The sequence below is a fragment of the Pagrus pagrus genome (assembly GCF_965226575.1).
Source record: "Pagrus pagrus genome assembly, chromosome: 9".
In the NCBI taxonomy this organism is placed as follows: Eukaryota; Metazoa; Chordata; class Actinopteri; order Spariformes; family Sparidae; genus Pagrus; species Pagrus pagrus.
Window position 1 is genome coordinate 17708685 of NC_140193.1, and position 12356 is coordinate 17721040.

Below are 12356 nucleotides of genomic sequence, written 5' to 3' on the forward strand. Positions count from 1 at the left end.
CCCAGTTGTTAATTTCTCTTTCAGCAGAATCTCCTCTCTCTCTCACACACACATCATTGCTAATTCAGCTCTTCAATTTTAGCCTTTATTCATGGTGTCAGACTGTTAGGAGGGTCAACAGGAGCCTGAGAGCAGGTTTTTTTTGTTTGCTCTTCCTCTACCTGCGTCACGCTGAGCTCAAGGTAATCCAGCACACAGGAGTTTAAAATGAGCCTGTCTTTTGCTTCCTGACAGGAGGTTTTTTTTCTTCTCCACACACACACAGCAGGCTCATTCGGGAGTCATCTTCACCCACACAGCCGCCCACACACTGCTCGCCGTCGTCACTGCCACCTATCAGCAGCAATAGAGCTCAGCCTTGGTCGATGAAATACACTGCAGCCATCACACTCCTACTCCACACACTGTAGTTTAATACAGAGGATTGTGTGAATGAATGCAGCGGATATAAATAAGACAGGAAGGATTTAACCTTTAATATGTTTGCACTTAGTTCCCATTTTCTTATGGAAAATCTTTCTAATCTGCATTGTGCGTTTTATTTTCATGGCTTCAAATGCTTCTCAATGAAATGTGCGTATGCCTGCAGTATTTCATTGAGATATATTGACGTGTAATGATACTTTTGTCCACATGAGGTCAGCACTGCACAAGAGAAATACTGTATAACCAGTGATGGAGGAAATATTCAGGTCCTTATGTAAAAGTGTCAATACTGGAATATAGAAAAACTCTATTATAACTAACATTTCTGCAGTGAAAATGTCACTTAACTATAATAATTTAGTATGAGCAGAATGTGCTTATAATGCAGAGAAAAATATTACTACTAATGCATTTAAGTGTGCTCAAAAGATTCATTTGGCTAAAACAGTGACTTAATTTTTTTTTAATTACATGTAAAGTGTCCTTCTAGTTAATAATAACAGAAATAACAACTTTATTTATATAGCACCTTTAAAAACAGAGTTTATGAAGTGCTTTGACAAATTCAGTTGTAATTCTGTTACATAGCCTCAATGTAAAGGGTCACATTTAGTGTGACGTTTTTCTATCATGTTGACTCAATGGTATAAATATAGAACTAGATTTATTGCAGGAAAAAGAATAACCAATTTGAAAGGCATTACTTTCATGGAAAGTACTTTATGCCTAACCCTAACCCTTAAAGCTGCAATATGTTGGAATTTCAGTTTAAAAACATTCAACAATTAGCTGAAATTATCAACAGAATGTGAAGTTTGTTGTTGTGTCAAAGAAGTCTCTGAAGTCGGGCCACTAACCAGCTCCTTAAAACCTCCTCCTTCCTGTGGTCCAAAGCTCGTGTGCTTGTGGCATAAACGCCAACGCTCCAGACTCAAGTCAGCTAATAGGATTGGTAGCTGCACTGCTAACTGAGCTAACTAGTTAACGGCAGTTAGCAGTTCCTCTGGTCATATGCTGCCCCCTATTTGTTTGGAGTACGAATTTGGTGATGGTCGCCATTTTTTACATATTGCACCTTTAACTTGATAATAATTGAAAAATTTGACTCAACATGGTGGAAAACCTTTGACCTCATGTAATAAAATTACTTAACAAAATGTAATTAAAATACTAAAAGTCACTTTTTAGGCAAATTATTTTTTGAATATGTAAGCAGCATGTTACTGTAGTTAGTGGAGGTGGAGCTAATTTACAATTTTATACACTGTTCTGTAGTTTTATCTAAAACAATTATATTTTATAAGATCGTCATATGTTTTGTTGGTAAAATCAATATGTAAATTAGCTAAAGGTGTCAAACACGTTATATTTACATTAACCAGTTTTCTCTCAATGTTTCTGTGCAGTTTTCTACTGTTGTTTGTAGCATTTATTTATAGTCAACTCTTACATACCGCAGTATTAGTCAGGATTATCTACACTGCAGTTAGACTGTAGTACAAGGTACATCTTAAATCTTAAATTTGTAGTTGCAATTATATTTCTAAATGTAAATACATATACTGTACATAGTTGTCATACATTCTAGTTTAATGCCCTTTTTTATAGTTATTTCGTATTAGATTACTTGTATATTTTGTCTTTACTAACTCTTATTTCTTATTATTGTCTCTGTATCTTATTAAAATCTCTATAGTGTGATATTTCCATTCTGGAAGGAGCAGCTGTAATGTAACCATTTCCCTTTGGCGATCAGTTGAGTGTTTCTGATTCTGATACATGTAGTGGGAGCACAAAAGCAATTTTTGGCTACTTTTTCCAACACTAAGTAAACGTGCTTTTGTGTCAGAATGAACCAGAAGACATGTAGCAGCATATTTTTATTTAAACTCTGAACAGAAACATTGCACATTTGCCTTTTCATGCCTTAGATTTCTTTCAGTTTAGCCCGCAGTAAATAAAACCATAAGTCCAAACTGGGAGAGGAAAGAAGAAATACAAGGAGCACGTTACATTGCAAAAAAGACAAGTAGAAGTTGGCCACGTCTTGAGACCTAATAGAAAAATAGAACAGCGATATTCATAATTCACGTAACATGATGCAAGAGAATCTAAATCATGCATTTCCGATGAGATAATGTGTTTACTGATGAAGTTCAAAATACGAGGTATTTGTTGGCTCACATGTTTGCTACATCCTTAGCAAAGTGGTTGGATTTTAATACTGCATAAAACATGCAATTCAAAGAATTTCTCCTGTCAATTCAGCTCTTCAACAAAAATACAGTAGAGCACACAGATCCATGCCACACAATGTGCACAGTCACGTTTTCAACTCCAATTAACAAAGCTACAACACAATTCAGAAGGCATACCCCACCCCAGAAAAATAATACTTATATTAATAATAATTATAATAATATCAAAATAATAGCTTGTGACTACGTGGGCACTTTAGTACGACAAGTTTCAGTGTCTGCTTTTGGAGATCATAACAGATGTTTCAGTAGCATTTGTGAGCCCAGAAATGAGTTCAGAGCAAAAAGTTTGACATTTTAGGAAAATCACTTACTCACTTAAGTCAGGTGAGAGGATGCTACTCTAATGTTTTTCCCCTTCAATAAAGCTACTGCCTGTCCACGGTTAGCTTAGCTTAGCATAAAGACAGGAAACAAGGGAGAGCGAACAAAATCAACCTACCAGCACCTTTAAAGTTGAGTGAAAATACGCTTTATTGTTATCTTTGAATAAGCTAGCTGTTTCCCCCATTTATGGTGTTTGTGCTAAGCTGAGATAACCATCAGCTGGCTGTAGCCTTAAAGGTCCACTGTATAGGATTCATATATCTCCTCCCAAGGGTGGTGGCCACACAGAGCCCTCTCTGGAGCAGCCAGTGTTTGGTTTGTCTTTACTGGGCTATTGTAGAAACTTGGTGGTGCAAGATGGAGAACCCAAGCCCCCAGGAACAGCGACAGGCTTTGAAGCCAATCAACCGCCGCAAAATGACTCTTTTCACTATGAGAATTTGAGCCATTTGGTTCAATAACATTTGGGAAGTCTAGAAAAGCTGCACCATTACATTATTTTATTCCAATTCAATTTATCAGAGGGCTAAACCAGAAGTCTCTAGCGTCTCTGGTGTGCACGCTCCCATGGCCGCACAATGAGGAAGCTGTCCGTAAGATCCCGCACCCGCTCTGTGGCTTCATGCCCCACAGAGCAGCTTTTATAGGGATGCCGAGGGCTCCGCCTCCGACACTGCATCCAGATTGCCCTGATTAGATCCATGAACATGGCTGACTCATGTCATGTACACATAAATGCTCTCTATAAAGACCCTGAAAAACCAAACTGACATTAAAGAACCAACTGCGTTGAAGGCCGACTGGTGCGTCGCCTCATGTCTCCTGTGTCTCAGTCAAAAAGCTGCACTTGAACACAGAGCGAAGAACACAGCTTGTGCATACTGCGCCTGCATGGAAGGAGATTCGTCTCTGCTGATATACAAACTATTTTTATGATTAAGCAGCATTTTTTGACACCACTCTTGCTAACATAGCCGCTTATAATCGAAATAATGGGTGAAATCATGGATACTACAGCGACAGGCTCAAGGGGCTTTCCTTTTCTTTTTCCATTTCCCTTTTCGTGCACTGATCTGCTCGCACAAACAGCCAATCGAAATTATTTCTCTCACAGACGAGCCGCCGCTGATTCTCCATGCTGAACTGGCCAAAAAGCCTCCGACAAGGGCTGTCCAGTGCCAACGGTGCGGGACACACCACACTGACCGATGCCACCGACGCTCACTGACGGCCCCGACAACAAATCCCACACACTGGACCTGTAGCACGTATCTAATCACAGTGGTAACCTCTCATTTTCTGCCAGTAAGCAAGTGTATTTCGTAAAACGTCAAACTGTTCCTTTACACGTAGTTCAGTGAGGAGTTTATGTTAAACTTGATTTTAAGCAGAAACTAATGTGATATCAGAACAACTTCATCAAGGCACATTGTGTGTGTTTGTGTGTGTGACGAGTGAGACCCTGCACTTATAAAATTGGGCAAAATAGACTTCTGTATGTATATAATGTGAATGCTTTGTGGCTCACATGGGGTCAAGACGTAACTGCAGTCATTGGTTTTTACAAATTATGGCAAAAATAAGTCATGGTTCAACATGGGTTTTCATACTATCTAAGAATCTCGGTGAGGAGGAGGCCATGCATTTTTCATTAGGATCTTAAAACAAGGCACAGGAAGGGAGGGAGCGGAGCACTCAATTTGCATTGCAAGCGCCGTCACAGGTCCTGCTGTTCCTGCACCCCTTTCTCCTTCAGAAACTCTACAGCCACGTTACAATCCAGAGCTTACAGGTTTTTAAACAGCACTTGTAAATAACCCCATAGCGTATGTACAGATTTACAAAAAAATATCTCCGTTGCCCCGGACAAAGTGCGAGCAACGAGGAGGTACAGACACAAACATTCCTCTCCACTGTTCTCCATGCCTTGTTGTGCCGAAAAAAATCTGCGCAATGCCCAGAATAGTTAGTGTGAGCTCACTGGTTGACATGTTGACACAGTGGTTTGAGTTTCCCGTCTGACATGGTATCATCAGCTGATTTGCAGCTGCTCCGACAAGCTTGCCAAACACAGCTCTGTCAGCCTTCAGCACAGGAAGACCGAAGGGAGCAGAAAAACTTCTATGATAGCGCCGCACTCAAGTCTAAAGCTCATCTCTAGTAGCAAAAAGCGAAGAGGAGCAGAGCCCAAGAACCTCTGCATGCACTGCACTGCCTCTTTTGCAGGCTGCATTTAAGAGGAAAGAAGCCTATAAGAGATCAGCTCGGAGGTCAGAAGCTAACTAACGGGTTTAGACGGTGTGCCGTCAGCGTCGCCGCTGCAGCAGGGTGCGCTGCCCGTTTTGGCCACAGTGCAGCCGCTTGTTTCTGTGCTGTCGCCACTGCAGGGGCTCGCCGGCGCCGAGATGCTCTGGCCACGTTGTCTCTTCTTGTTCAGCTCCTCCCAGTTGGCCCTGTTAGCTTCGATCATGTCAAGCATCGGCTGAAGTTTGGGATTCAACTTGACCAGAGTCTAGAGAGAGAGAGGAAGGAGGGAGAAAGATGAAGAAAATATATTAAGTGGGGAAAAAAACACCATCAGCTAGAAAAGGTGACGCCCCAGCTTGTGCCCATCATGTGTTACCACTCGAGTCACAGAGCTATAAGTTTTACTGTTTTACAAGACTAGGACAACAACGGCATTAGTAGGCCTGCAGAGGTCGCATCACCATCAGTGCGTTTTCAGGAGGGATGTTACACAAAATACCGTCCTGTTTGTGTTTTACATACACAACTGGATCAGGAAATACTGACGCAACTTGAGAAAAAAGTTTAAAAATCTTTGTTATCATGCATCACACAGAATATTTTTCAAAGATCGATGGGTATATTGTTATGAAAATCGGATGCTTTGACTAGAATGTAATGATAATACATGAGAGGCCCAGACTGAGGCTAGAAGAGCAGCACATTACTCATCACGTGCACTATATGGGCAAACAAATGAAACAATACAGAGAACAGCCTGCTACAATAACAGCAACATACAGGAGCTTGATAGTTTAAGGCACTGACATGGCTGCTTTTTTAAGATTAGAGGCACATGTATGACTGAGATAAGCTCCCTTTGTCATTTCTCCACACTTAACTGTAAGTCGCAGTGTAGTCAAAGCTGCCATCAGCCACTTTTAATAAATTACCTGAGAGACGGGGGGATTTTGTTCCCTCTGTTCTCCGAACATTGTCTACTGGATTTTCAGGGAAGTCTGTAATTAGCCATTGTTTCATTAACCCCGTTTCATATGGAAATATAACATGTGGGCATGGATCCCACATGCGAAACAAAAAAAGCGTTCGTTTATTCACACATGTATAGGAGTCGAATGGGTGGCCATTGTTAGAGCGAATGAAATAAATAAGTAAGTACACCTACACTGGGGTCTGTGCACTGTATGTATGAAAGGGAAATCAAATCCGTTGTTACACTTGGGAAAACACAACTAATCACAGCTGCCAATTAACTGAACTTTAAATGCAGGCGTGCTATTGGAGATGCATTCATATTCAGAGGGTGCGTTCGCTAATTCATATGAACAATTAAAGCAGTTGTGTGGGTGGTCCACGAGAACACAGCTCCATAATGTGGCCAAGTTCACACATCAAGACTATTTTCCCTCTGCCCACTTTTGTGCATTACAATTTCATAATATGTCCTGAAAGGTGTTTTTTAAAAGCTGCGACTCAATAATTCATAACATTGTAATTGCTGTATTATGCGTGCAAATAATCATGAAGCCGGTCGCCGGTGATGCAGAGCATCATTAGAGCAAATATGGATTTCTACTTCCAGTGATTTGAGATAAAGTCGATTTAACTGGCAGGGTGAAAACAAAAGAAAAGAGGGTGACCCTGAAAATCTGAAACGTTTTATGACATTAAAAATGAAATTTCTCTTTTTTTAAGGACGTAATATGTTGGCAAATTCATATTAGAACAAATGCACTGTCAGACACTTTTATAAAACAAGATCTTTTTATCTGAAAAGTGTTACTTTCATCCCAGTTCTTCCCTACATTGTTGTTAACTTCGATGTTTATATTTATATGGCCAGAAAGCTCCTGCAAAAGAGATCTTCTGTAGTCAAATAAAGTTCTATGTATCTTTTATCAACAGTTAATGGAGATGATCATCTGCAGAGTAGCTGATAATGAAAATGAGAGCTTGTAAAATGTAACGTGGTAAAAACGTGGATGCTGATTATGTCTCGTCTTTGGAAACGATCGTCTCACTGCGCTGGAATGTGACACACACACAGCTGAACAAAGACTAAATGCATTTGTTAGTCGTAATCTTGATGGATTCGTCTCATCTGCGCGTTAAAAGAAGAGAATAATCCCTCTTTTTCGCCGCGGCATATATCCACAGTGGGGACACACTGTCATTGGTTAGTGCAGCATCATTATTCCACTGAGTTAGTCTCAGAAGAGGAAGACGCAGGAGAGGAAGAGAGAGGCTGTCATATGGCGGGGTGTGTAAAGATGGAAGGTTATATAATGGGGGATTAATATTCCACAAAGTAGCGAGCCACCACCAGGAGAAGGAGATCAGCGAGATCAAGAACGAGATCTCTTCCGCCCACGGACACAAACCCTGCCGCCTCTGAACTTTCTCTGTTCTCCCCCCTCGCAAATTTAATTGGCAGCGGCGTGATCGTGAGCCCCGTATCTGCATTCTCCAAACATCAGCTTTTACGTGAGGCGGCGTGGAGACAAACCCCCCACGCAGACACACACACACACACACACACACACACACACACACACACACACACACACACACACCGGCTGCTTTGATGCTTTTTATCTACACTACACAGACAGTAACAATGGTGAAACCAGAGCCCTGCAAAGATTAGTCTGCCTTAACTTTTGACACTGATCCTGGGATAATTCAATAGACGTGAAGATGATCTATTGTTTGTTTTCTGCTCATGATGACTGAGAGTAATGTGTTTAATATGACAGTAAAGAGGGAAGGAGGTGGTTTAACAGCACAAAAGCAGAGAAAACAAGCCGGCGCTGTGAGGAGGAACAAACTATTTTATCCTCGCCTCCTTTCACAACTCTCATCCGTCTGATTTGTTTGCTTTCATGAATTTGCCTCCAACACGCCTCATCTCTGAACAGACCTGAGCTCCTCAGTAAGTCAGCCTCTGCTGCCGGCAGCGGGAGGGGCGGGGTGAGTCTCCCTTGACGTCATTGAGAAACACACACACACACACACACTCACACTCACATTACTATACTGGAGAGGACACGGTATAGATTTCCATTAATTCCCTGAAAGATAACCAAAAGCTCTGACCCTAACGTTTGCTCGGGAGGGCTCTGACAATGAAATCGGCCTCTCCATCTGCGTGTGAGCCAAAATGTCTCCGAAGAGCAGCGTGCAGCCAAAGAGTCCGCCCTTCCCTCTTTCGTTTACTGTGCAGCAAAGCCCAAAGCACACTGTCTCCGTGACGGGATTTAACCCGACTAACATCGCAGCTCTCTGCTCACACACTCCACAACCTCTGAGCTTTTCACGCAGTCACAAAGTGCACACTCACTCTCACAAGAACAGGATGCAACCTTGAAGTCGTTTCATAGCTTTCGATAAAGAGAGAGAGAAAAAAAATATCTTTTTTTTTTTTTCAGTGAGAAATCTGCGGCTGCCAAGAAAGTTGAATAGTTGTTAGTGACAGTTTCATTGCTGGCGTCAGCGGGGAGACAATAGCTGCGGAAGGACAGCGAGCACTGATGGAGAAGTCGTGTGACAGTGAAGGCCGGGGGGGGGGGGGGGCGGCGCGTGGAGCGTTACCTCGTACAGCGGCGAGCAGATCCCATCAATCCACCCCAGCTGGAGCCCGGGCAACTCGTCCTTCCGGTTTCGATCAAAGATGGCCTGAAAACGCAAAAGCGAGAATGCATTCACACCAGCGAAACATGTGACCGCGTCCCTAAAGTGCTGCCTTTGGTTTTAAAACCTTCCCCCTCAGCTCTCGAGAGTTTATTTAACGTCCATTTTCTATTCTACCTCAATTCTTCTGCAGCCTGAACTTAAGAGGCTCCGCTGAGGCTGTGCTTCAGAGATAGTTACTGGGCTACGACTTAGAAGTTAATATTTAATTTCCAACACCCACACACGGAGCGGGAAAGGTTTGACACAAGCGGCAGACCTGAGGCTACTGCATTAGTTATTTCAGAGGGGAGGCAATGTGGCCGGGCTCGATTAGTCAACAGCCATTAATTGCGCACGGAAAGCTGTTGGTTTTATTTTCTTTCTCGGCCTTTAAGAACTTGCAACACAGTTCAGCCTTCAAAGCTCCTCAATCAAACAGGCAGTACTCCTCTGTTGTAGTGCTGTGGCTCTGAGAACAGCATGAAGACGTTAATTAAGACAACATCTTCATTCGGACCTAAGTCTTTCCCTGCTACTGTTACTATGTCTATCTATAAGAGAAAAATACAGATCTGGTGTAACAGCAGCACTCCAATACACCAGAATGCCTCTTGTGAATGAATAGCATCGTCAGCTCTCAGAGGTCAGAGGTGAAAAGGGGGGGGGGGGGAAGCATGAAACACAAGAGATGGTTGGATGTAGGCTACTCACGGAGGGCGTGAGCTTCAGCTCCGATCGCTCTCTGTCGCCCTGCTCGAAGAACTCGCTGGTCACCAGCTCTGCCACCTGGAGTGAGAGGGAGGACAGCTAACGAGGGCTGCAACTAACGAGCTGCTCTCACTTGTTTTCTCTATTTATCGACTGTTTTGATCTATAGCTTGAGTCTTTTTGTGGTGCAGGGAATCAGATCCCACAGAAAATGTAATTGTAGATTCCTGCACATGCATTCTCCTCTGCATTGATATATTTATTTGAAAAAAAAATGTGTGTTTTGGTCATCGTCTTGAGAAAGGACTTTGTGACTGAAACGTCGGCCTATCTATCATAATAAATCTATCAATGCAGAGGTGAAAAGTGCACAGGAATTTAATATTTTTTTGCTGGAGTTGAGCTACAAATTGAAAGAAAACTGAAGAAAATGTCTGCCACAATGTGTCAAAGCGCAAGGTGATGATAATTGCTTGATATTTCTTATCAACACCCAAAAACCTGAAGACGTTGTGTTCTCAGTCATGTAAACACACTTACATAAAGCTGCTTTTACCCCCTGAGTTAGATGCTTTTATCTTTTATTTTTACTTTCATCTCCCTGAGTAAGACTTTCTGTTATCTCTATTTGTAATTGCTGCTGTAATGCTTGCTTTTCCTTATGACTTGTGACATATGACTGTATGTATGTACATCACTTAGTAACTCTGTTTTTAAAGGTGCTAAATAAATAAAGCTATCATTATTATTATGTAAGACAAGGAAAAGCAAATGCATACAGTTGAAAAGCTGGACATTGCACATGTTTTCTTGTAAAAGAACTTAAAAAATCATTTTTTGTTGCTCATCATTTTTCTTTTGACCAATTATCCATTAATTGATCGATTAACTGGTTCAACTGAAACACATTATCTTAAATATAGGAGAGTATTTTGTCACCTTGCGTGATATTTCCCAGGGTTTAGTGACAGCACCAAGATCACAAGCTGTCATCATCATGGATCTGAGAGGAAAAAGACATTTTTTGTAACTGATTCAGCTTCAAGGAGACAAAAACACCAGGTCTCCGCGTGCAGGGCATCACCTGCACATGTCTCTGTGAGCCTTCACGTTCCAGTTGTACTCTCCGTTGCTGACCAGCTCAAAGAACGTGTTTCTGTTCCTGCAAGAGAAACAAGACGTCTGTATATGCAGGTGTAACTAATATAAGATCCACAAGGGGGCGGTGTTACCTAAAAGAAGCCTGCAGTAAACAGTGCACAGAGACTCAGTTCGCTTCATTGTAAATAAGTAAGTACGCTGGATTGAGCCGAGCTCTGTGGACTTCTCAGAAGCAGGAGATTTAACAGTTTAATAAGCAGTCTGGTGTTTAGCAGAACATACTCAAAGTAAAGTGTGAGGTCTGTGGCCAGGATCGACTGTTTCAACAGCTGCATGAGGTCACTGTACTCTGTGGACGAGAGGTTGGAGAAGATATTGTGACCCTGTGGAGACACAACCAGAGATAACACGATAAAGAACCACTAAACATATGTCACTTCTGCACATAAAAGACTACAGACGCTGCATGAATTATTCATTATATTTAGCATGGGTACCATTAACGTAACAGAAGGTCCATTTTACAGACTTTTTTCATGATCCAATAAGAGCTTGAGTGTTATATTAAACTGCAGACAGTACTGGATGACATTGGCTTATTGAAAGTCTCTGGATTTTACATAAAATACTTTACATGAAATGTTATTTAAAAAAACTGCTGAGGAGAGGTTTGAATCTGTAAAGTAAGTCCATATCTAATTTTCTTTGCTAAATATATGCATATTTCAAGTTTCAGATTATTTGGTGATTGTTATTTGAATGATTTTACTCTAAAATATCAGTATGAGCCTCAAATAATGCAGACTCACTAATATCTTCTGGGACACCACTTTTGTTAACAGATGCATCACAGAGATGAAGAAAACGTTTTTGTCTATTTAGTTTGTTGCAGTCTGATTTACCTCATTTTCCCACATATCCTATTTTTCAGTGATTCAAATACTCAAAAAGAAAATGTTAATTGAAACAAATGGAAATTCAGTCAGATTAGTGGGTAAATTAGGGATCCATGAGAGGAAAATTAATATGTGAAACTAATTATAAATTATAAGGCCCTCCTGCATAAATAAAGGCTACATAAATGGTGGACACCTCGTCTCCCTGTCCGTCTTTAGCTTGGAATCCATAATGTTTCCACACATTGATTTCAGGCTTCAGATGTAAAAAGATGTAGGCTTCACCTTGTGGCAATTCAAAATATTACAGGAAATCAATGTAGGATTATACGTAATCGAGCTAGACAGCTTTCTTAAGTCACTCATGTGAGGATATTCACGATCATCCCAGTAACGGAAATTCACCACGATCAATTTATCCTGAGAGTTTCCACCTATCCCTAGTTTCTACAATAGAACAAAAAAGGTTGTCATTCACGGCAAGTATGCTACTTTGTGTAAACATCCCACAATGCAATGTGTCGTAAAAATACACTAGATCTGTCGGTGATGAGGCTAAATGACAATGATTCATAACTGCTCACTATAAAACAATTTAATATCTGTTATATAGGGGGAAGTGAGTGTGTGAACGAGGAAGTGTTTTGACTCTCCCTACTATGACGTGTCCAAGAAGTCTTCCGGGAAAAAGGCCTATTTGCACAACTAGACCATAACAGTA

General features: G+C 41.3%; 1 protein-coding gene across 1 annotated transcript in view; it reads right to left on the reverse strand.

Annotated features, from left to right (window-relative positions):
• Nucleotides 1-2315: 2315 nt before the first annotated feature.
• The window catches only part of pde11a (phosphodiesterase 11a), a 41826-nt gene continuing 31785 nt past the window's right edge, over nucleotides 2316-12356 (reverse strand). Inside the window, exons 15-20 of the mRNA XM_084363013.1 lie at nucleotides 11022-11122; nucleotides 10723-10800; nucleotides 10578-10641; nucleotides 9642-9716; nucleotides 8850-8933; nucleotides 2316-5523 (exon numbers count right to left, since the gene is read on the reverse strand). Coding sequence (XP_084219139.1) covers nucleotides 5290-5523; nucleotides 8850-8933; nucleotides 9642-9716; nucleotides 10578-10641; nucleotides 10723-10800; nucleotides 11022-11122 — 636 coding nt within the window. The 3' untranslated portion in view covers nucleotides 2316-5289. The remainder of the gene's footprint in view (nucleotides 5524-8849; nucleotides 8934-9641; nucleotides 9717-10577; nucleotides 10642-10722; nucleotides 10801-11021; nucleotides 11123-12356) is intronic.